This window comes from Vidua chalybeata, chromosome 2 (assembly GCF_026979565.1).
Source record: "Vidua chalybeata isolate OUT-0048 chromosome 2, bVidCha1 merged haplotype, whole genome shotgun sequence".
Lineage (NCBI taxonomy): Eukaryota > Metazoa > Chordata > Aves > Passeriformes > Viduidae > Vidua > Vidua chalybeata.
In genome coordinates, this window is record NC_071531.1 from 63,068,747 (window position 1) to 63,094,120 (window position 25,374).

General features: G+C 39.6%; 1 protein-coding gene across 5 annotated transcripts in view; it reads left to right on the forward strand.

The window, feature by feature from the left end:
* Positions 1-25,374, forward strand: part of BBX (BBX high mobility group box domain containing) — a 134,660-nt gene that overhangs the window by 92,843 nt on the left and 16,443 nt on the right. For 4 of the 5 annotated variants that reach the window (XM_053936270.1, XM_053936269.1, XM_053936267.1 and 1 more), the window contains 7 exons: positions 4,139-4,219; positions 6,381-6,461; positions 11,856-11,936; positions 15,219-15,299; positions 17,447-18,362; positions 19,240-19,378; positions 22,668-22,816. In XM_053936270.1, the coding sequence (XP_053792245.1) occupies positions 4,139-4,219; positions 6,381-6,461; positions 11,856-11,936; positions 15,219-15,299; positions 17,447-18,362; positions 19,240-19,378; positions 22,668-22,816 (1,528 nt within the window). The remainder of the gene's footprint in view (positions 1-4,138; positions 4,220-6,380; positions 6,462-11,855; positions 11,937-15,218; positions 15,300-17,446; positions 18,363-19,239; positions 19,379-22,667; positions 22,817-25,374) is intronic. The other variant, XM_053936271.1, reaches the window with a different exon arrangement.

The following is a 25,374-nucleotide window of genomic DNA, read 5'->3' on the forward strand; positions in this document are numbered from 1 at the left end:
CTTTTGTGTAGCAACCCTGGTGTGTCTTCCATTTTTCCTTTATTTTCTTATGTTTCAGTGGTGAATAGATACAGAGCAAATATTTCTTAGGCATGTGTTTCTCAAATGCAGTAATGATCCTAAATCTGTTTAGACTTGAATAAATGAACAGCTCTTCTGTCTTCCCACCCTCAAGCATGTAGACAGAGGAGGAGATGTAAGATGGTCATCTTCGCGTGCCTTTGAGAGAATCTGTGGTTGGATTTCCATGCTTATGATCTTGAACTTAAACCAGCATTTGGGAGATTAGCAGAACATGCTCTAGGAGGTAGTATGACAGACTCAGAAAGCAGCTTGAGAATTCATTGTAGAACTGGGAAGCTGCTTTGCTCTTCAGTGGAGAGGAGGAGTCAGTTGTGTTGTATTAGAGTTGGTATCCACATGGAAGAGAATATGGTGTGCTAATGTGACTACAGAGGTATGGTTAGTGAAAGAGGTTCAGAAGTTGCTATGTTATGGAGAATGTATGTATTGTTTTTATATGCTCATAAGTATATAAATACACATTTATACATCGAAAGCATTGGTATTTCTTATTTAAAAAAAAGGTCAGAGTGTCATATTTTAAAGAATGCTCTAAATTATAACATGTAGTCTAAATTATCATGGAAGTGTGTGTATACACTTAAGATACATGTACACATATATGGTTCTTAAAATGGGGATCTGCCAGACAGAGGATTAGCTGTCAACATGTGTATTGACTGCTGTGCATATGTATGATTATGCAACCTTGGGTGGCCTTGTAAGCAGAGGTCTTACATACTCTACAATTTTAAAGTTGTTAACAGAGGGAAGGCAGCACTGACACAGTTTTGCTCAGCACTTGAGAGAGGATGAAGGACATTGTACTTAGAGGTCTGCTAATCCAATGAAAGGTATTCAACACCTATTGATGTTCTGCCAAGTGTATGCTAAATGAATGGATAGGGATTTTTCAAGTGAAGTGTTTAATCTGCAAGTTGTCAGAAGCCCAGATGTCAGTTAACGAAGTGACCAGCCAGCAGGAGGATGGGAAGAGGCACAACAGTCATATGTGCAAAATTGTTTTGTAATTGTCAGTTGCAATCTCTGTGTGTTTGCCAGTATGTTTCCAGTTTTGCAAATTTTTGTGACAGACTAGAGAGATAACAGATAACAGAATACAGAATTCAGTGTTGGTAGGCGATTGATTTCTAGGCAGCAGCTGGAGTAACTAAGCAGACAGGCAAGAGAAGCTGCAGACCTTACAGGTAGTCGGCAAAGGACATGGATATGCAGTGAGTTTCCCCCTGCATTTTGGATGCTTTCATCAGTTACACAAGACAGAAGTGTATGAGCATATTTTACGGAACACCTGAGCGGAGATGCCGGACGTATCATCTCCAGCTGCTGTGGTTGCGCCAGGCAAAGCCCGGTCCTCGCCGCAGGTTACTGTCAGCAAGGCTGAAGCCGGGTGAGCGGCGTTCCTTGCTTGCCCGTCCGCCTCCCTGGACATCTGCCGTACTCGTCCGTCGGGCCCTTTCCTTGCCTTACAGCATCACCTAGTGGAGTCTCTGTGGGTTACTGCCCAGAAATGCCGAAATCCGGAGCGGCCTCCAAAGCCGGCCTGTCTAGAGGCGCTAACGCCTCGCAGCAGTCAGGGTGCGGCCGGCCCAGGGATTTCCTCCACCCTTGTTGGGTGTGATGGTTTTAGAGGAGGTTATGGTAACCTGCAGGGACAGGAAGGCCTGTGATGGCCTTCTTTTTGAGAGCAAAAGGCTATCTTGCATGTGATGCAGGGTCTGTGCAAAGTGTGAATGAGAAGTGAAAAACCTCTCGGTGCAGCTCCAGGGAAGGCTTGGAGGAAGAAACAGGAGAGGAAATGGGATGTTGAGGACATTTTGTTAGAGCAGGAAATAAGATGTACAAAATGGCACTATCTGTGCATCTGTTCCTTCTGGTAATTATTTTAATGCTTTGATCAGGTTCAATCTGGCAAATGGTAGAAGTCCTGGAGATAATAAGTTTCCCACAGGTCAAGAATGTTTGGGGAGCAGCAGAGTAGAAGAAACAAGCTCCAATTAGTGCTCTGCCAAGTAAAGGCAACTCTAAAAGCATTAACTTTTTAAAGAGTAGCAGGAATTGGTAGGAAAAGCATAGTGGTTCCAACCACAAAACCTCCACTGAGTTACTGAGCACCAGCAATCTGTCCTCTACACACAAAACCGTAGAAAACTGGGATTCACACCTCCCGCAGCAAGTGGCTGCTGGCCCAGCCCCCAGCATGTGGCCTCCGAGGCAGAGAGAAGGCTCATCCTGAATGTCTGACAGCACCTGTGTTGTGGGGGCTGTGCCCCACTTGGATGGGCACTGCCACTCTAGCACAGTGGTCCTGGGGTCCATGGCTCAATGGCTCCAAACTCAGAGCTAAGCAGTATAAGGCAGCTGGCTGAACTGCAAAAAATATGGGAAACAAGTCCAAAATTTGGTTATTCCTTTAAAAATTCCACCAGGGCAGTGGCCTAAAATAACCAAATGAGTGCTCAGACGTGCAAGCAGCAACGTTACATATCTGCACCTTGCAGAGTCTCAGACCTTCAGAGATGGGTCTCTCAAAAGCAGCCAGATACTTTTCTGATGGTAATCCAGACTACTGTTGAGGCACAGGCATCTTAAACAGACTGTACAGAAACATGATAAAAGTCAGTAATAAACATTACATCAGTGAAATCAGTAGCACAACCTACTAAAAAGGCAGAAGATAGACATTAAAAATACATTCTTTGTGGCCCTTTAGGTTGCTGTATTCCCATAGTACACTGATAAAACATCCTGCTCAGTGTTTAATAAATACGGTGGAAATATAGATCACAGGAGTCACTGTTGTTGCTCAGTTTTCTGGCTGGGAAGAAACAAGTTTGTTTGTATATGTAAGCAAATTGTCACGTTGGTGAATTTTCTCTTGTCCTCTGGGTTGCTACACTTGGATTTAGTGTTTCCAGGGGAGCGTGGGTAGCAGATTCTTGAAAGCAAATGTTGCTATTGCAGTGCTTCAGGATGTCAGACAAACAGCAGCAGGGCAAGCTGCACATGCTGTGGGGCTTTGTGCTTACTAACAACAGGTGCAGTCAGTAGCTAAATCTCATGTGCTTTCACCAATAAAAGCTGTTGATTTGCTTGTTTAGGTAATGAATAAGAAAAAGCCCCATATTTATATTTGAAGTTAAGTAAACTGAAATTTTGAGGGGAAAAAAGGGAAAAAAGTTAGGGAAAAAAAGTCCATCCTGTTACTTTTTATAAAATCTTACAAAGCCTCCTTCGTTTTCTTCTGTTTCTTACAAGCCATATTACATACCTTATTTTATACTAACAGTACTTCATTCTCCTAGGAGTTACACATGTACATCTTTTACACTCAAATGTAACACTTTATGAATGTGTCATATTTGATAGAATTCCTTTACAGAATAATGCTTGATTAACACATTTCTAGCTAATAAGAACACCATGGCTAAGATCTGTGTTAATTCAAACAAGGCTTTTGGTTTTGAACAGTCATTTCTTTGTATTTTGTTTTCAGTTATGACTTTCTTGCACTGTTTCTCAAAAGCACCCTCAAAATGTATGTTTATGTACATGATTTGAGAAATTTTAGGCTTGTACTGTCCTTACCTACTTATATCCATGCTGTTATGATAGGAGATTATTTTTCTAATTAGTATTCCTGTCATCAATTGTGTCTTCAAAATATTCTTTTACCTTCTATGTAATCTTACTCAGAATTATAGGACAAATTACAGATATAGCAGTGTTGATAGCATCACCAATACAAGATAGTTATGTGTGTCGTCTAGTATAATCCATTGATATTCTATTGTATAAAACTATTCTGACAAGTTCAGAATCATAAAAGGAGAAGAAAAGCCTGGTATTTTTCTGGTCTTTTTTCTAAGACAGTTTTCAAATACATTAAAATGGGCGCTAAACAATGTTTTCATCTGTAAATATGATTTAATCTTTCCAGGACTGTGAAACATTAGCTTGTCCTTCTTCTCTTGAATGGTTTATTTTGCTCACTGTTGTTTTTAGCTTGAGGGAAGCACCTTTGAGGTCTTACTCTGCACTCTCTTTTTTTCAGGTTTCCTCCAGTACTTGCCAGTCTGATACATCTAATTCTACAGAAGCCTGTCAGAAGTCATCATTGTTTCAGTTTGCAGAGGTGCGTTTCTTTAAAAAAGGGTTTTTTTCTAAGTGTTGTATCCTTTTAAGAAGCATCTGATACCCAGCTGAAAGAAAAATCAAATGTCTTTAACTAAAATTTATGCTTTTATTTGTTCCCTCATTTTTGGGTTTATACTGTTGAATCATTTATCAAGTTGGTAAGACTTGAAGTGCAAGAGAGTGTGTTCAGGACCCTGGTGGAAACCCAAGTGCAATAATGGAACTGTGGTTTAAGCTGTAATTTGGAGATATGTCATTCCTGCACTTAGTTTTAAACTAGAGCCTTATTAACTAAGGTTTAACATGTATTTGGATGTTTCTAATCTAGTGTGGCTACTTTAGTCACTGGCTTCATCAAAAATTTCCAAAATTTTCTTCTAGAACCACCAAACAGCTCTATGCAATTGCACTTTAATTTTGCAACATACAATATTTTTGTCAACATACTTCAGTTATTGCTAGAAGTGCAACTGTGGTGTGTATTGTTGTTCTTTTTCTTTGAAGAAAGAGTTTCATGCAAATCTTAATGGGTTTCATAGATACAACATGACAAAAATGAGATTGCAAGGAACTCTAGCCCTCTGCAAGCATCACTTGTTTCTTGAAATAGTCATAAGAGATGACACAGATATACTTAGTTGTATATGTACTGATTTTACAAGACACTGGGTAGTTTTTAATTAAGTGTATATGGAAAGAAATTTTGTCATAGTGAGGGCTTTTTATTACTTGTATTCACACCAGCTGTGAATCTGACTTACGTGTCTTTATTACCCATTGCCTCATGCACCTTCATACTCCTCCCTAAAAAATCATCACTTCAGGAGCAGATAACACTACAGTCCTAGCACACAAGAAATGGGACTTCTTTTTCAGTTGGATATTTTAACATCAGTGCAAAAAGCCCTTGAATTCCAGCTTAAGATCGGAGTCTCAAATATATTACAAATAAATTGGAGCACTGATCCTTTATTTCTGATTAAAGATAATGACCAGAGTGAAGTAGATAACCTGTAATTAGGCTCTTAAACAGCCTGCTGGCTTTTCTTGTTAGGAAGAGGAAATGCCTGGTGTGCCAGCAATGAAAAGCAATACTTAGATGCTTCTCAGAATTGGTTCATTCCAGTATCACTTATGACACTTCTGTGGTAATGATTCAACATCCATCTTCCAGTATTTCTGAGATGCTTCTGTGTGCTTATACTGTCAGTAGAGCAATGTCTTATATTGAATTTCACTGCTGAATCTTCTAAAGAGTAAGACAAATACCAGTTCACCTAATTGTTTCAGTTCATTTTACGGTGCTGAAGGAGGGAAGTGCCAGATGCATGTGGTAGTAGGCAGGAATTGTGTGCTGCCAGATATGCCTTTGCTACGGGTTTCTCAACTCTGGCTTTTCCTTACCCATTGAAGAAAATTTTTTGTGCGTGCCAGGAAACAAGCTCTCCTGCACTGCTAAAACATGTGGTTTAGAAGTAGCCTACTGATGATCAGTTATTAGAAATGTAAATTAGCTAGCCTTATTTTTCAAGGATGTTAAACATCCTGTAGAGAGGGTGCACCTAACCAGTGCATGGTCCGTATGTGTGTCAGTGGCAAAATAATTGATACTTGTAGTGAAGTCTAACATTAATCAGAGGTGTCATTTGCAACAAAACTAATTTACATAAGTTAAACAGTATGAAATGCAGTTACCTTAGTGTATGGGATAGATCTGGTATCTCAAAATACCTGCACACATTGTGTTTCTGTCCATACTTACCTTCTGTGCTAAGTAGCAATTCGTGCTCTGTCATCACCACCATTCTGCAGTCTCAGGTCTTCCACTGAACTGTGAAATACAATACAGTGTTAAGTATTTGTTGCTAACCCTTCATTGACATATCAGCAGGCAAATGAAAGCCCTTCAAAACTTATTTTGTAGGTCCTAGGAAGGATTTCCCTTCTGAAAAATAATTCAAGATAACCATTTCAGAGATCACCTGTTTATGTGTTTCCTGGAAAGCAAGATACTGTTTGTTCTAAGGGTGTGTTGGGACTTGTTTGCATACTCTGGAGTACTAGGAATCTTTTTATGACAGTTTATAAATTTAGCATGTTGAAGTCTGATACTGAAACTGAAGAGTTAGGTAATACAAGTATAATTGTTTTCCTGACAGATCTCTTCCAACACGTCACAGCCTGGAGTGCTGGGGGCAGTAAAACAAACGGAGGAGTCTGCGTTGTTTCAGTTTGCTGAGGTACAATGGCTGCATGTGGTGGGGGAGGATGGGAGGAAGCAAGGAACCGGTAAGAGTTGTCACTGAATGGCTGAGCACCCTGTCTTATCAGAGATTCCCATCAGGAGATGTATATCTTTCAAGTATTGTGTTAGGAAAACCATGGGGTGAATAACCAGTGACTGGATGAGATGTTGGTCAGTTCTACCAGCTGAGAGATACTGGGCTTTTGAGCATTACCTAGCCTTCCATATCCAAAGGATCACTGCAGACTTACTATCCAAATGGCGTTTTAATTTACATCTAGGAAAACAGCAGTTAAAAGACATTCTGAAATGACACTGCACTGCCTGTGGAAGAGGCTGCAGCAGGGCAGAATGGTGATTGCCCTAGAGGCAGGAATCATTTGGAGACTCCTTGCAGGTCAAAGGAAGCTTATCACAACAGCCACGAGGATATTTAACAGCATCGTATGGTGGTGACTTATCAAGCCTATCAGTTTCCCATAAGTGTGTAGCCTTTCCACCTTCCTCCACATATTGGAGATTTGGAGTTTGTGAAATGCTGCTTTTAGGAATTTCTTCTTCCATGTGTTGAATGTGCCTCTGTAAACTGACTTTCCACACGTATACTATTCTTGCCCATTTGGGGGAGTCTGATTGCAGACTTGCAGATTCTGCTTGCAGAATCATTTAAGCTACAGGTGCATTTTGTCTGTCTGAAAAGGCTGGGATTGGAGCTGGGGCTATTGCAGAGGAGCATAAAGGGATTAAAAGATACCCTGATTGTTATTCTGTGTGTCACACACTTCCTTCTGTGAAATGTTGAGCTAATTGTCTACTATGTGTTTCCAGCTTGGCTGGGATGGGCCTTGGTGTTTTTCTTAGGAGGGCCAAGGAAGACAAATCAATTTACTGATTCAGGTGCTAGAAAATACCTGTCTGCAAACACCCCTGTAAAAGACACAATAGAGTTAATATCTCTAGTCATGAAGGTGTTTTCATATGTACCACAGCTTTGAAAGTTAGAAGTCAAATTGCAAAGCTCTTTTGAGAAAATTAGTAGAATTGAGCAGGATGAAACTGTGTGCTGAAACCAGACTTTTAAACAAGTTAAAAGATACAAAAAGATAGAGAACATTTCTTTTTAATTTTATTGCAAAATACTGGAATAATACTGCAAGTGAATCTCCTGACTTAGTTGCAAAAATCTCGGTTGTTCTGAATATCTATCAAGTTGAACAGAGTATGTATTGCATTTAGTACAACATTCTGAAATTGTCACATAAAACCTGGCTTAGCCATACTCTCAGAATTTCACAGAACCTAAAATCGTTTTCTCTCCTAATTGAACAAACAAAATGACAAACCTGAAAATTGTCATACGGATGTGGCAGTGCATTGAGTTGCATTCCACTATGCTGAGTGAGCTCCTTTGGCTCACTGGAGTGCAGATATGAATCATCAAATGCTAGGTAGAGGAGGTGCTTAGAAAGTTATTTAGGATTTACTGAGGACAGTTTGAGAGTCAGGGCTAATCTCTTTTTCTCGTAGAAATATTTTAATGTGTGTGCAGTCTGAAAGGGTTGGTTTTGTTTCGTAGCTGGAAATTGGAGACAGAAATCTGGAGAAAAGAAAAAAAAAATTTAAACCTGCCTTGTTAGCCATGGTTATTCTTCCTGGGAAACCTTAATGACAGTGATGAACATAATTTTTTATATATAGCAGTAGAGAAATGGTCTTTCTAAGCTTGTAGCCTGATGATTTAATTTGGGTTGCTCCTAGGGAAAGTATTGAGCATGTTACAGAACCTCTTTAAGCTTTCTCCCCCGCTATTAAAGCTGCTTGTGCTCTTTCAGCTATAAGGGCTTTCATTTGCGCAGGCTGTCTTTGTGAAATTTGGCAAAAGTCCTATTCCTTACTGTGCCATTTCTTACTGCATCTTGTCTATATGAACGCATTACTGCATTTAATGAACTAAATTATGGCAAGCAATTTGCAGTGGGCTGCTCTCAGCAATGTACTGTGCTACAAAAGAAAAAAGAGGAGAGAAAGTAGTTATTTAACCAGTAGCCAAGTAGACCTGTGAAGAAATGTGAAGTGTGCTCTGGTATGATGTGCCTGGAGACTTCTGGCAGCCATCCCAGCTCAGTTTTAGTTTTGGCTGGGTGTTCCTCCTATGTTGCCTTTCTTTTCACCGCCCTTGCAGCAGGGTGAATAAGAGTGCTTCTTCGTGAAAACAGCCATCCCATTGAGTAGGCTTGTCATTTAAAACAGACACCTTTACCTCAGGAGTACAAGTGCCCTGTCACTCAGAAACAGCTCATTATGTGTAGAGTAGCATGGGATTCTTTTTGTCTTTACAGCCTCAGTTAGTCTTTTATCTGGTTGTCTAGCCCAAGTGCTGTAGTTGTCAATTAAAGCTGTTCAGGATATGCCTAATGAGGCCTGCCCAGTGACTTGACACAAGACACAAGAGAAGATGAAAATCCTGGGAGCAAGACTTCATTCGGTCCTGTGGGTGCACAGGCAAATGCCTTGGAGGTCTTCAAAGATCATGTGACATCCTCATTAGAGCTTTTTAAAGTTTGGATTGTTGTCAAGTTACACTTTTGGCTTTCTCATGCTTCTGACCTTGCAAGTAGTTGGCCCTACTTTTGTCCTTCTCACTTGACCCTTTATGGAAAGGCTGTGATTTCTGAGCAGTGGGCTGTGTTCCTTAGGGCAGTGGCTGTTTGCAGGCTGTCTGCTCACAGGGGCTGGTCGCTGTCCCCTTGCTTGCCATGAGAGGGAAGCAGAGCAGATGGGACCCCTTGCTCTCTTGGTCTTACTGCATCTCTGTTTGGCAAATGTGAACAGATGGTGGTGATTGTTGTTTTGAGAAGAAAGATGAGTACCTCTTGGATTTACTGTCCTAAACTCTTATTCATTCATTATTAAAGAAAAGGCTTCTGGGGTATGAAAGCAAAAGAATTGCTAGTTCAACCATCTTAAAAATAAAACAAATCCACAACCACCAAACTCCTTGCTTTCAGCAGCTTTTCTAAATTTTTTCTCTAATATTTTTCTCTGATTTAATTAAAAAAAAAAAAAAAAAACAACAAAAAAAAAACCAAAAAAACAGTCACATGCAGTATGCAACAAGGTGGATTTTTTTTTTTGCTAATACAGCATGTTACTTTCATTTAAGGAAAAAAGCATGACTCAGGATGATTTTGTCCATGCTGCATTCTCACATACTCACTTTGAGAAGGTTTATTTCTGTGCAGAACTGGAAGTTTGAATCCAAAACTTTTGGTCAAAATACCGTGAAATTTGGAGTGTAAAAACTAGTGAGTGTTTTCTCTTCCAGCTTTCCCACATATAAAGCTGTAATCTTCCCAGGTAAAGACAAATGTATTTGCTCTTTGCCCACATACTGAAATTATTAAATGTTTGCGTTGGAATGAAATGCCTGTTCTAGGAGGAAAATGAAAAAGTAGTTCCATGCTTCTTTTGCAAACTAAAATGTAATATAATAGCTAAAATCCCACTTGTACCATAATAAAAGATAGTAACTTGATCCTAATGATCTCCCACTTAAACCTCTACATAAGTAAAGGGCTTTTTGTGGTTGTAGTACTCGAGGTTCTGATTATTATTAAGTCTGGGAGATGTTCTTAAGACAGAGAATGGGATCTGTAATCTCACTGAGAGCTGATTGATCAGCCATTCTTTTCCTTCTGATGTTTGGCCAGTAACTTCATCAGAATGAGTTACATGCTTGTGTTACTTGCTGTTTGTTTTCTTAGCTCTTTAAAGGTTAGGTTTTTTTTTTCTGATAGGAAGTGTCTGCTTCCCCTCTTTCTTTTAATACTATAAAGATCTCACATTTTATTAGGAATGCCTATTGTCTTCTCAAAATTGCTTTACTCTTTCCTTTACTTTCTGCATCAGGAGGCAAGATATGCCTGTATGTTCTCAAGTTATAATTCGGTGTGTGTGGGTGTTGTTCTGTCCCTTTTCTGCCATTCATGTTATGCAGAAAAAAAATCATTGAGATGAGCATTTGTTAAAATAGAAAGATAAAAAGTTGAAGTGCACTGTACAAGATCACTGAGTCAAGTGGGGTCCCGAGCAGGTTCACTGAACTGTCTCGCAGCAAAACTAGGATGTTGAAATATTTCCGTTTAATATTAAAAATTACTATTAGTGCAATTTGAGTATTATTCACTGTCTTTAAATAGCTTCAAGTGAAATGGATGTCCTGGATTTTGGTGGAGGAGGATGCAGTGGGGAATATAATAATAAATTCTTTGACAGGTAACTGAAAGATAAATTCTTCAAATACCCTAGTTCAAAAGAAAGAATTCATTACAAAGAGGCAAACATGATAATTTTTGCATCTGGAAGATCATAGAATGGTTTGAATTGGAAGGGACCTTAAAGCTCATCTTGCTCCAACCCACCTGCCGCATGCAGGGACACCTTCCACTCAATGAGGTTTCTCAAAGCCCCATCCAGCCTGGCCCTGAGCACCAGCCTCTCTGGGCCACCTGTTCCAGTGCCTCACCACCCTCTGAGTTAAGAATTTTTTGTAACATCTGCCATAAACCTGCCTCTTTCAGCTTAAAACCATTGCCCTTTTCCTGTCACTAGATGTGTGATCATGGTCCTAAGTGTGATGTTTGTGGTGAGGGCAATACACGGAAACACTGATGATTTTGTCCCAGGGCTTTTAAAGGCTTCTAAGTCAAATACTACCCTGCAATGCCATGCCAAAAAAGGTCACATATCAGAAAATTCTTGCATTTCTGAATTCATAATGCTGTAACTGGAAAGTGGGTCTGAAAAAATTTGGCTGTAAAAGCAGCGCCCTAAAGTAGTAATGGTAGTTATTCACTTACCAGAGATGCTGGCACACCAACAGCTCTTCGGAAGGCTAGATTTGATCTCCAGACATAGGTCTTACTTCCTTTTCATAACTAAAGAAAGTGAAACAAGAACTGCCTGTGAGGACAGATGGTCCTCTTCTCTGTCTAAGTAATGGGAAATACTGACCAGACCTTCTGGGAGAGTTTTATTTAACCTTAACAACTAATAGTGCATATTTTTAAGCAACAGGTATCATTTGTTCACTTGGTCACATAAAACACACAGCATGACAGAATATTAGCTGTGGACAATATAAACATAGAGTATCCATAAGCTTAATCTAAGGAAGGAATGTGGTATTTGCTTGTATTCTCCTGTTTTCTACATATCTCTTTAAGTGTTTCTTGGGTGGGGTTGCCTGTCTAAAGTAGGGCCTTTGGCCAGAAAGAACTAAAATTAACTGATTTAACTAATCTCTTATTTTCCATTCTCTTTCTCCCTCCCTTTCTGTCTTTCCTATGTGCCACTGAAATATTTTCTCCTCTGTTCATTTGTAACCTAGATCTCATCAAACACTTCCCAGTTGCCAAGTCCCGAGCCAGTAAAGCACTGTGGGAAGTCGGCACTCTTCCAGTTGGCAGAGGTAAAGTTATACCCAATAGTGTCAGAAGGGGATCATGCATATAACTTTTCTACAAAAAAAAGTATGGATTGTTTAAGATTTGCTCTCGTATCAAGTTTGATGTTTCCAGAAACATAGATTAGTAAGTAATGACATACCAAGAGAAGTAGGCAGTGGCTATGGTCCCAGGGACCTAGTCTTTTAGACACTTGTGAATGTGCTTATTTTCTTAGAGACAGCACAGGAAGTTACACTTCTTTTTAGGAAAGTTAGCTTTATAACGGTAATAAAAACAATTCTCAGGAGAGCAGCAAAGGTAGGAGATAACAGTATTCCTAATTAGGAGCTGGATACCAGGATTAAAAAAATAAAGCTTTAGTTATAATGATTGCATTGCTTAATCAGGGACTGAGAATAGGAAAAGAAAAGTAGACTTTGAGGTCATCAGGAATCTGAATGAAGAGTTGGAAGTTGATGCAGTGTATCTGAAATTGGCAGCTGTCAGCAGTAATCAAGAATGCTGGGTCAGGTTTCCTCAAAGTCCTAGAAATTCTCTGTGAGTCTTAAATATAACCTTGTAGAGGTCTTCTCTTTGATACAGATGATTCACTGAAAAATCTCTGAGGTTTGATGTGCAGATGCTATTCTTTGTGATGATTGAAAGATGAAGATACTGTATTCAAAGACAAAAAAAGGAGTATGCTAGCACATTACTTGTACCCTTTTTTGTTGGTTTTTGTTGTGGTGTTTTAGTTTTTTATTTCAAATTCACATCCTATTTTAGTAAGGAAAATGGTTCTCTAGACCTGTCCGGTTGCAGCCAGCCCTTTCTGCTTGCTGGTGAGATCAGTCCCTCTCAGGAAAAAGGCAGAGGTTGGAAGCATTGAAATTAAAGTATTTCATGTCTTGCTCTATGGATAGTGTTGCAAGACTGTGGCTTTATAGGAACTTATATGAGTGGAAGAAAATCTGCCCTGCTGTACAGGCAGTCACTGGCAGTAGCAGAGTTTGTGGCAATGTGCTCTACTGCCAGCAGTGCCTGTGCAAGGGTGATTACACCCGTGATCAGTAATCCATAAGGGTATTTGGCTGTTGCAGCTCTGGGACAGCAGAAGGGCTGGTAGTATTTACTTAGGGACACCAGAAGTTTCTAACATGGCCTCTAACCAGGTCAGCAGCAGGCTGAGTAGTAGTGTTCTGAAGTAAGGCTTATTGCCATGTGCAGCCTGATTTTTAGAAGTCAGCATTAGAAGTTGTGATGTGACTATGAAGCTTGTGAAGCCCTAATTTATTAGAAGGACAGATGCTTGTCCACAGGAGTGTACAGTTTGTACTACAGGTGGCAGAAAAAGTGAAGCTAAGTCTGGCAGCATGATGTTGCGTGTTGGACGGCTTTCTGTGAGCTCTCAGTGATTGCTCAGATGGATTCCTGCAAGCCTAATTTAATACACAAAATGGACATTAAAGGCTCTGATTCAGACAGGGAAAAACACAGCAGATGTGCTAAGCACATTTTCCAGGTCTCTAGCTCTTGTAGGACATTTCATTTTTTTTTTCTTCTTTTTTTATCCAGTTTTGGAGATCTCTAATGTTGGATCATAGTTGAATAAATGATGTGTGAGAGATTCAGTTTAAGTTTTCAGATAGCAGTTCAATCCCTGGTGTGGAGCATCCCAAATAGACCATGTTCATGATCACCTCGAGGGTGTCTTAGTTTGTAAGTGTATTTGGCAGACAGCTGCGCTATGCTGCTGTAACTCCAAACTGCAGATGCTGTGTGCTGGAGGGGACTGGACTACTGTTTCCATGCTGTTGGCATGGCAAGTGTCTGGTGAATAGGAGCCTGTCTTCTTCAGCATACCACACTGCTCTGCTTCTCCTTCATCTCTTTGCTATGTAGATTAAACAATTTGATCTTCTTTTTTTTTTTCCCTCTTCCCTATCCCTTCCTTTTTGATATTTCACAATACTTCACAGATGATGATTAAAATAAAATGGAGAAGGGGGTTTAATTATTTTCTAAAACTTCTGAGGATTTTTAAGTTTCTAAAAATGGTTGGAGCCACTCTGCATTCTGAAGCCTGGGATGCTGTTGCTGTTCAGCTCTGCAGAGTCCCTTGCTCTGTATTTAGCCTTCAGTGCGGAGGCATGAGAGTGAAGGGAGGCGGTGCAGGAGTGGAGCATCACCTCACCAAGGCAAGGAGGCCACATCACAGCACTAATAGCACCTGGCTGTCAGCAGCATGGGGAGGCTTGAGCTCTGATGGTCAGAGCTTGGGAGGCGCTGTGAAGAGCTGCACCTTCCGGAACATGTAGAGACAGTGTTGTTTTTTGTTTATTTCCTTTATGGCAGTGACAGACCAAATTCTGCGATCAACTATGTTGGTTGAGAGCAATGAAAACTGAGTTTCTGGGGACAGGGAGAGACAAAAGGGTGTAAATACTTTGGTTCCCCAGTCCCTTATAACTTCACGTTCTTATGCAGCCTAAAGAAGGAGGTATAAGAAACCCACAAGCCTGGTCAGAGATGATGGGGTATTTTCTTAAAAAAATAACATTTTTTTCATACTAATGACCAATCCTGATACTGATACTTTAAATTTGTTTAGAAAAAGATAATTTCCTTGTACCTGGCTCAAAACTGGTACAAAACACTCTAAAGTACTGAAGAGGATCATCACCTGATACAGGAAAATATTCTGGAGGATAATCAGCTACATGCTTGCATGACAACCTCCTTGTATTCTGAGGAGTCTTTAGGAATACTGAGGATTACCAAAGGCTTGAGGGCTTCTACTTAACTTTGGGTTCAGAGCATCTCTTATATATGAGTCCTATAGGACATCAAAAGACAATACCATAACCTGAAAGAAATAGCCTCCTTAACCTATGATAATGAAATGAAAGAATTAAAAATTTTGGAGTCCAGTGTCCTGCTAAGCCTTCAAAAACACCACCAGCTGGGTTGCATGCTAGTGTAGATTGTTGCTTAAAGCTGGAGTCTGTTCTTGTGTGAGAGAGCATATGTTTCAGTTCATCCTGATCTTCAAAGGGAGTCCTGAAAGAAAAACCCCAAATCTGCAAGTATTATTTAGCATACAGTGGCATTATCCACCAGAGTCGTGTTGGAGTGGGCTTTTATTCATACTGGCATGCACAGGTCTACACTTCCTTTTTAGTATATAATCTTCAGAATTAATTTTGGGAAGGGGGAAACAATCCATTGAAAAGCTGTGTCATAAACATAAAAGAATTTGTAGTGATCAAAGAATGTTTTATTTGTGTTGATATTTCTCTCCATAGATTTCTTCAAGTACATCCCATTCAGGGCCTTCTGATTTAACGAAACAGTGTGGAACATCAGCATTATTTCAGCTGGCAGAGGTAATACTAAACCACTGGTGACTAATTGCCTCATGTGCACTGGGGTGCAGAAGTTAAAGCTATTGATTGCCAAAGTCTGCAAGGCAGAACAGTGATACAGTTATAATTGCTCTGCCGCTTATAGAACCATAAATTATCATGGCTCAGATGTCACAAGTCAAGATTTCCCCAGATTAGCCATCAACATAGAGGTTTCTAAGAATCTCATGCAGCTGAGAAGTGGCAAAGGGACTTGGTTGAAGTTGAACTTGATTCAGTTTCTTAGTTTAGGCTTTGAGGTTTTAGGGTTTAACTGAGGACACAAATAGTTGAGAGGATGACAGGATGACTGTGTTATCAAATTCGGGCATTGCCATTACAAATTCATGTTAATGGTTATGAGCTGCTTTCATTTATTTTTGCTTTTCATGTCCATTTTATTTTTCAGGTGAACTAACAGGTCAATAACTTCTATAGAAGTTCTGCTATGATACTCTCAGCAGATTTTCCTTCTGGGAGCAGTTTAAACCAATGGCTCTTTATTGAAATTTTGCCTTTTTTTGTTTCTAAACATTTTTTTTAAGCTTGAAGATTGTTTAATTACAAGTTTATTTTCTGACAAGACAGAAGTCACTTTTTTTTTTGTAGCCACATCTATAGCTCTGTACTACTGTCTATTGCAGAAGAAGCAAATGTATGAAAGGAAAAAATTCATTGGCTATGGGGTGTACGTTGAATTGACAAAATATTCTTAGTGCAGTGAGCTCCATCTTAAATATTGAGCTTTAGCTTTTGAAAATCACATGGCTGTGCTTAACATTGCAGTGTAGTAAAAAAGTCACAGAAGTACCTTTGTACCAAGAACCCAGTTCAGCACAGTTGTGGAGTTCTCCTTTGCCTAGTCTAACCTGCTTCCCAATAGATACTGTGTGTTGCCCATGTTCTGGTGCTTTACAGTGCTCAGCCTGGTTTATCCTGAGCCAGATCAGTAATTTCTACCTTGTGCAGCAAGAATTTTGGAAACCTGCTACAAAAACATGCCAATCGTTGGTGTTATGTTCTTACATAAATTGGTATGAGAGACTTTTTTGGTTTGCAAGGTAAAAAAGCTTTGCCAATTTAAGAAATCTAAAATGGACCTAAAGAGAGCCCAGGTGCCTTGAGGAGGTACATCCATACTGACCACATGGCCTGTGGGCTGAGCTGCGGGAACCTTCTGATGTCTGGTTCTAAGCAAGCCTCTTCCATCTGTTTTTGCTCCAGGTGACTGGTTGACATTTACTCTAAAAAAAGAACTGCACTGGGAATTCAGCTTGGGGGCTTTGAGAAAGAACACTAAGAACAAAGCATGTCTTCCCAAGGGCAGTTGGTTGGTGCCGTGAAGGTCTACCTTCTGTAGATGTGTCCACATAGCTTACAGGTGATCCAAAACAGAGGATCTCCTAAGTCAGTGCTGCAGGAACATGGCAGTTTGAGGACCTTCTGACAGCTCCTTTTCTGAATATCGATGTTCCCCAGATAGTATAAGGATTTTGGTTTCCATTAGTGGTATCTCCAGGAGGAGATAACCATAGCAACCACTGCTGCTTTGCAGTTCTTTGCAAAATAAGTCTGTGACATGAGAAGAAAGATTTGGGAGGCTTTTTTACTACCTTTCAAATTATTTCTTACATTCAAGTAAAAAAAATAATCTCAGGGAGATTCAGTAAACATTTTTTTTCTACCTCCTTCAAGGCCATTTGGAAAACAGAGAAAGGAATTGTATTAGGGACGTTTGAAAGTTGAAGTGGGAATGGATGTGAGATTCCAAGTAGATTGTCTGTGGCATAGTCAGAGAATCTGTTCTGTTGCATTTCAGATATTTTGAAAATCTATCTAGCAGTGGGTTTCCAGATTATATAAAGAGCCTTAAAAGAAACACCACTAAGATCAGTTGGAGTCTTTTTCTGTTAGAGCAATGAACCTACCAGCCTTATTCTAGCACTTAGCCCTCATCCCATTGCATCCGTTTCAGCTTGTCTTCAGCCTGTTTCTCAGTACTGTAGCACAGTTTGCTTTCCTAAACTAAAATGCCAGAGAGATTCCCTGTTAAATGCTCCTGTTAGTATAAGTAAGTAATGTTAACAGTTGATGTTTGTTTCATGGGACTGTTTTTAAACTTATTTTAGATGTGCCTTGCTTCAGAAGGAGTAAAAGTGAAAAAACCTGGGAAAACAAAAGTGGAAGCACTGGAAGATGAGGAAGGTGAAGTTTCAGAGGACATGGAAGTAGAGCTGGAGAACACAATAGTAAAAGACTCCAGTAATGGAAAAGTAGAACAATCAGCAACAGAAAAAATGCAAAACCCAGATGAAACAAAAGCTGAGGAATCAGAAACTGCAAGATACAGAGATTTTACTAGTCTTGCAACGGAAAGCAGTCCTTTTGAGAGGAAGGATAACACAAAGGATCACATGTGCCATTCTCCAGAGCTTTTTATGAGTGACATGACTATCCTTGGGCTAAAGCCAGAAAAGATAAAGAAGAAAAAGAAAAAAAATAAGCTGGACCAGCACACAAATGAAAAATCCACCCCCAAAAAATCTTGTAAAAAGAGGCAGTCCTCTGAGTCGGACATTGAAAGTGTAATGTACACAATTGAAGCTGTGGCCAAGGGGGACTGGGGTGCTGAGAGATTCATGGATACTCCCCGCAAAAAAAATCGCCCTGGCTCAAATGTGAAGGGAAGCATGTTGGATACAAAATCACCAAAGAAAAAAGTGAAATCAAAAGAAAAGAAAACATCAAAGGAGAAACCAATGGAGACCACCAAAGAATCCAAGCCTCCCAACTTCCTTAGTATTGAAACAGGCAAGGAAGTACTGTGTGAGGCTTCTGATAACATCAAAGTGGAACCACTGACCCCAACAGAAGAGGTGGTACCCCAAAGCTTACCAGAACAGGTCAAAACTGAGGACAGTGACTGTGTTAAAAAGATAGAAACCTGTGGCTCCAGGAAATCAGAGAGATCTTGCAAAGGTGCTCTTTATAAAACTCTGGTGTCAGAGGGCATGCTCACATCTCTGCGCGCTAATGTGGACAGAGGTGGGTGGCTTTGAGTGTTTTATTTACAGCATGAACTGCAAAAGCCTGTCTGGAGTGGGAGGAAAAGCAAAAATCCATGTTTGAGCTGGAGTTTGAGCAGTGTGGGAATGTTGTGTCTGGCCACCTGAGATACTAGGGACAGGTAGAGTGACTGGACTCCATATTCTAGGGCAAGTCTTTTGAAGTCTTGCGATCTGTGTTCCTGCTTACCTCACAAACTCCTAACTGCTCTCATTTTGTCTTTCATTATCTGAGTTTTAGCTTCTTGACTGAAGGCTTTGTTGTTTAATTTGTCAGCCTGCTGATATGTGTGGGACTTGTGATGTATGTAACCCCAAACAATTACCTTGTTTCTATATAAACAACTCTTGTGGTTGTGAGCATAGTTCTCAATCCTGCAAGAAGCAAATGTGTTCTGGTATGCTTTGGTTGTTAGTTTTGCTGTAGGCAGTAAGTGAGAACCCTTTATCTTGTGGAAGGACAAATTTGAGATAATATCTGGAAGCTTTCCGTGAAATGTCTGGAAGTGTATTTTTCCAACTGGTAGATTTATATGTGTAATTAGAACACTTAGAAAAGAAAAAAATATGTTTGTAATTTAGGGAAGCTTATTACTGTATATCTCTTCATCTTTTTCTTCTTTATACCTTAAGAGATCTCATCTTTTAAGATAGTCCAGGAAAAGACAGGACAGGGGATGCAGAATAGTTGTCAATATCATCATTGCCCAGTTTAAAATGAAAAATGTTTTGTAACTGCCTTAAAGGTCAGGCTTCATAAGTTGCCATACTCACTGGGTATACAAGTTTCTTCTGAGACTACTTTGTTTTGGAATATTTTTCTAAAGATGAGAAACAATTTTCTGCCTTCATCACAGGAAAAAGAAGCTCAGGAAAAGGTAACTCCTCAGATCATGAAGGATGCTGGAATGAAGAAATCTGGGCCTTTTCCCCAAGTGGGACAAGTGGGAACAAAAAACTGAAAAAGACTAAGCCAAAGGAAGAGTTTGTTTTTGGGTAAGTTGTGGCTTAACACTGTTTGATGTTTTAGTTAGGTCAGCCTAATAATTTAAGAGTGAGTCCTCCTCACTGCAGCTAAGTGACCTGCATCTAACACACAAATAATCACAATTCCAAAAATGAAAAACTCTGTCGGACTGAGTCATGCTCTAAATACCCATCGTTTATATAGCAAAGTAATTCCTTTGAGATCTTTCCTGGTTTACACCACTATAAGTGAATTTGAATGGTGTTATTTGCTCAGTTCTAAACAAACCACTCAGTTCTAAACAAACCCACAGCTCAAAAGTAGTGAAGAGGGTTACTTACATTTTCAGAGTACTTTGCAAGCACTATTTAAAGTTCTGTGTAGGTGTTCAATCATCATAAACCAGATTAGACTAGAAAGAATAGATCTCTTTCTCCACTTGGAGAGATTGCTTACAGAGGAATAGTAAACAATGTTCTTATATTGGCAAATAATTATGATAAATATGTCATTTTTCTATTGTAGAGAAAAGATATTTAAACTGTTTATGTCCACCATGATGAAATTAAATATCTCTTAAAAACAATTAATGAGTATAGATGCATTAAAATTTAGCAAGGCTCCACAGAATTACTTCTCTAGTATACAAGTGATTTTTGTCAGAGTATTACAGATGTATTTAGCTGTAGGTGCTGTAGGTGCAGTAGTTCAATCTGGGTAGCCATTTATACTTGCAAATTCTTGCAGATGGGAAAATGTATTTTAAAGGGGGAGTTTTTCCATATTTCATGCTTAAAATTATAATATGTTTGGTTTTGCAGGTTTGCAGTACCCTTTTTACAACCTAGTTTATGTGGCATCTAATTGCAGCTCAGTTTCAGCAAACATATTAAATCTGTGGGAATCCCCAAGTCATGTTTATTGGAATAGTCAAGAAAAAATAGTTTAAAAAAAATGGAACACTGCATTTTTAGAGCTTTGTATAAGTTTGGGAAATATTTTAAGTTGAAAGAATGAAAACTTTTCCCACATAATGGTGGGAAAACTAATCACATCTCCTAGCATAAAAGAAGGTAGTTGTAAGTTATTTATTCAACAAGTACCTAGGAAAATTGCCTAAATCATTACTTCAACGATACCCTCATTAGCTGGCTGGATGAGAAAATACATATTTTCCAATCTTACATCTTTATTCAGTTGCATCATTAAAGAATATTATTTAGTGAACTCTGTAAAGGTAGAATTAAGAATGTGTGAAGCATAAGTGCTGGAGAAGGTATCCCATATCCCATTTCATGACCTGATCTTCTGGCTACTTGAAGAGCTGCTTTTACCTCTACCTGCTCCACTTAACTCCCTCAGCTCCCTTCAGCATCACATTTCAGCCTCATTTTGTACATGTGTTGGTGAAAGGGTGCTCACCCCTTCAGAATGACATCATTTTCATCATTTTCCCTGTGTGCTCTTACCTTCCCCATCAGTAGCTTCCCACATTTCCCTGATATTCTGGTTCAGATGTGCTTTCCCCATGTAGAGCCCACTCCTTTGCAAAGCAGGGCTCTACCTGCATGTATCTCTGGCAGGACTAGGTTGTACAGCGTGAACACCTCAGCTCAGCTGCACATGTCTAATCAGGCCTCTGAGAGGCTCTTAAAATTCATTACAGTGTGAATGATTTTTTATTTCTTTAAAGAATTAATCGCTTACACAGAGATAGCAGCACTCCCCATTGCCTGCACATCACACAAGTTATAAATTCCTAGCCAGGAAGGTAACTCATCCACTGTCTCATGAGGTTTGGCTTTCCCAATTAGAGCTGCAGCCCCTCACATGCCCTTGGGGCAGGAGCTGAGGCAGGTAGGAACAGACAGTGGGAGAGGAGCTGAGTCAGAGCAGAAAATCAGATGGCTTTGTGGTTGTCAGGGAACATCTGTGTGGAAGAGAAAAAGGTAGCAGTACCAAGCAGTACTGATGTCAGAGACCTTTGTGATTCAAAACCAAAATAAAACATGTACGCAAACAAACAAATCTCACCATGCACCTGGTCTGCAAAGAGCCAAGGCTGTATTTTAAGATGGAAAATTGCTTCCTGAGAGAAGTAATAATTAAGGAGGAAAAAATGAGGTTTCTTTCTGTGTACCAAAGCTTTCAAAATGCAATTTGTTTGAAGTGTTGCTTCAGAAAGTATAGAGAAGTACCATGTTTCTTGTGATACTTCCAAGTGTATAAGGGCCATCCTTCCAACAGTCATGCCAACTTCTGTCAAGTTGAGGTTTTTCATAGCAAGGAGAATTAAAAACAAGTGAAAGATGTCATTGTTCCCCTATCATTGACAGTGCTATTTATAACCTGCCTAACTGTGTGCTTGCCTTTTACTAAAACACAATTTCTACTTCTGCCTGGATGCAAAAATTTGCAGGAACAGAGTGCTTATGCAAGCCAGTGTAATCATTACAGCTGGAAATGCTGTGCCATCCTCTTTTGAGTGCTTTGTTTTCTTCCGACTATTAGGAACAACCATACCTTGTCTGTGGATTTCTTGAGTTGTAGTTAATCTGCTGACAGTCACTCAGGTTAAGCTGCAGTATGAGGCACATTGGCTTTCATGAAAGCATAAACTAGTTGCATTTTTCATCTCACAGCAAATGAAATACGAGGGGAGAAAATCTAACCACGCAGAACAAATACAGAACTAATTCCCGCCCCAAAGCTTCATGTTTCAGAATAGCCACAGAAGATTGATTAGTTTGACATTCTTCTTCTGGTTTGAAATGCTATTTTCATTCTGGTGTAAGAAGTTTTATGTGAAGTTGTTTTATTGGTTTATTTATTGTTTTTACTGTCTTTGTTCATTTCCCTCACAGAACAGACAAATCTCTTGTACAAATCTGTGCAGCAAATGGAGCTAAATGTCACCAGTATGACATTGTTTTTTTTTTTTTGTTTTGGGGGTTTTTTTTTGGGTTTTTTTTTTGTTTTTTTTGTTTTGTTTTGGTTTGGGTTTTTTTTTTGTTTTTTTTTTGTTTGTTTTTTTTTGTTGTTGTTTTTTGGTGGGTTTTTTTTGTTTTTTTTTAAATTTTAACATATGCTACTACAGTAATCAATTTGCACTGTTACAAATGCAGAAGCAGAAATGTACATTCTCATTCCAAAGTTTGATTAATATATACTGGTTTGGTGTTTACAGTGTGTGCACTTACCTGATTTTCCCCTCTGTGTAGAAGGGTGTGTGTGTATACACAGACATGCTCTTAAACAATATATTTTTTTCTCCAGAAAGAGTTACATTTAATTTGAATGGTTTTGTTTCCCATTCAGCTTAGCAAAATTGGAAGAGGAATTTGCAAAGAAATTCAACAGCCTCCCTCAATACAGTCCTATTACCTTTGACAGGAAAAATTCAGCTGTCTCGAGGAAAAAGCGAAAGATTGGAAGCGGCTCATGTGAACTACCAAAATCCAACAAAGGTAAGTTGCCAAGTGCAGGAAATTCTTAAACAACGGCAGTGCTGTAACAAGCCCAGGAATTTATATATTCTTACTTTACTGTTACCAGTTGAAAGTCTGAAGTCAAAGAATTACCTAGCACTAAAGTTAGTGGGTTCTCATCTGGTTTAGTTTTCAGGCTGATTGTTTTCACTCTTGATTCCTGGTTTTCATGATAAGTAGAACTGGGTAGAGTTTGTACATGAAATGTATTTCTCATAGCAAGAAAGTTTTTCAAGAAAATCAGTATTTGTGAGGTAAGTAAATTTGACAAGTTTTTCCCAGGAGAAGATGGGGGAAAAAGGGCATATGATCAAAGGTTGCATTTTCTAAGCTTAGTTTTATGGCAGTTCTAATTTCACTGTAATTTTAGTGTCTGTAAATTAAAATATAAAATACCAGAGATGTCTGAATGAAACATCTGAAATTATTCTTCTATCAAGATTATAGTTCTGTCACAAGTTTTGAGTAAAAATGCCCTGATGTGATTAAAACAAAGAGGACATGAAAACCAATTCCATATCCAGCTCCATTGCTGAGGCTCATGGAGGGAGAAACTCATCACACACTTGGCTATTTTTTTGTATAGACAGCCTGTGACAGAGGTGGTAGAGAAGTGACAATGTGGTAGGGTAAAACTACTTTTATACCGTGGCAGAAATACTGGTGCAAATATACAGTATAGAAGCATCACAAAATGAAGGAATTATATACTAGTAATTCCACAAGATAAAAGGATGCTCAAAAGGATCCTCATCAGGCACAGTTTGCAATGTGAAGTTGGTTTCCTTTTCTGCAACAATGGTAGTTCCACTGACTGACAGGTTTTAAGATCTAATACGGCTGTTTTAGCCAGGTGACCCTGGATTAGATCTACGCCTTTTGAATGCTTCACAAATAATCACATTACAGTGTGCAGGATTGAGCAGCTGTTCTTTCCTAGTGCATGCCAGTTTTCCTATTGATTTTTGTAATTAGATGTGGAACAGCCACTTTGTAAAATTAGACTTGTGCTAATACTGTTATGGTTTGACACTGGCGCAATGCCAGCGCTCTTTTGAAAATACACTTTCTTAAATAAATGCTGTGAGATGTTATCAGGAATAGAGTAGAGTAGGCCTAAGCTTAATAACAAAGGAAAAAAACTTTACTAAACTACTACTATAGAAGACACACACACTAAATTTAGGATGAAGACCTTCTAAAACACCCCTCCTCCTCCCAATTTCTAAAACAACTACTATGAAACATTACCCAGGATTCTTGATCAAATTACTACTTTTCAGATAATTAATACTCAGTCTATTAATGGAGAGAGAAGTCTCTCTTGCGCCATAGACCGCCCCCCCCTCCGCCCCAGGAAACACAGTTGCCACCTCCTGTGTTTCCATGTCACACATGGCAACCACCAGAGAAAATCTGTCAGTGTGACACTCTCCTTTCCATGTCACAGTGCTCTCACTACCATGCATGGACAGACTGCCCATAGGGCTCCTTTAAGGATGCTTTGCCATGGACTAAAAGAGACAACAGTTCAGCTTCTTATCTTGTGACCACAGTCCCTCCCAGTTTCCCCTGGGGCTAAGGGTCCAGGAACAGAGATCATCTTCTTCTTGAAGACAGAGGGCATCACCATTCCCTCTTCAGCTTTCCTCTGTTCTTGTCATTCTTGGTGCTTGCTGAAGCAGGTCTCTTTGGGTCACCACTGCATCCCCCTAAAATGCAGTTTATATTGCAGGAGAATTTGGTTCAGTCTATGGCTAACAAGAAAAGTCCAGCCAAAAGGTACTCCATCATCTCCTCCTACCTAAAAGTTTCTTCTTCTAACCTCTCAGGTCCTGGACTGTCTCTTTTCTACTACAAATCGAGGAGGAGTAATATTTTATAAAGCCTTCATTTCTCAGGAAAGGGTTAAAAGTTCAGACTCCCTGGGCAGCTGAAATCTCTGCCCAGCACTCTGGACTCTTACACTGGGCATCATCCCCCCCCTTTCTCTTTCTCTGCCGGCAAATTTCTAAGTGCCGTGAGGCTCTCTGTCTCTTTCCCTCTGGTGGGGGGGGACAAAGGCATCTTCACTTCTTTCTACCCTTCCGTCCGCAGGAGCTGGCTCGGTTTCAGACCTTCAGCCCCTCGGCCTACCTGGACAAGGCCACATGGCTTCCCCTCCCCCACCCAGCCTGAGGCTGGGCTGGGGAGAGTCTGCACTCTCTGAGGACTAAAACTAAAGAGAGAGTTCCCCTGAGAGTTCTTACTTATAACCCCCTGTGTTCTCAGAGGTGTGTCCATACTTTCAGTGGTCACTCTAAGTGCCAATATCCAAACCTGACCACTGATTAGTTTGACCCAACTTCTTAAAAAAAAATTCACTTCCATGTCAAACCACAGCAAATACCAAGCTGGTTCTGACTTCAGCTGCGTTTAATTTTGTTTTATGGTATGTATTTGACAGAACTTCTTAAATGAGCATGAATGAATTGCTTTACAGCATGATAACACACTGGTAATTAAGCAACATTTGTTGAGAAGAAAACCTCTTCAAC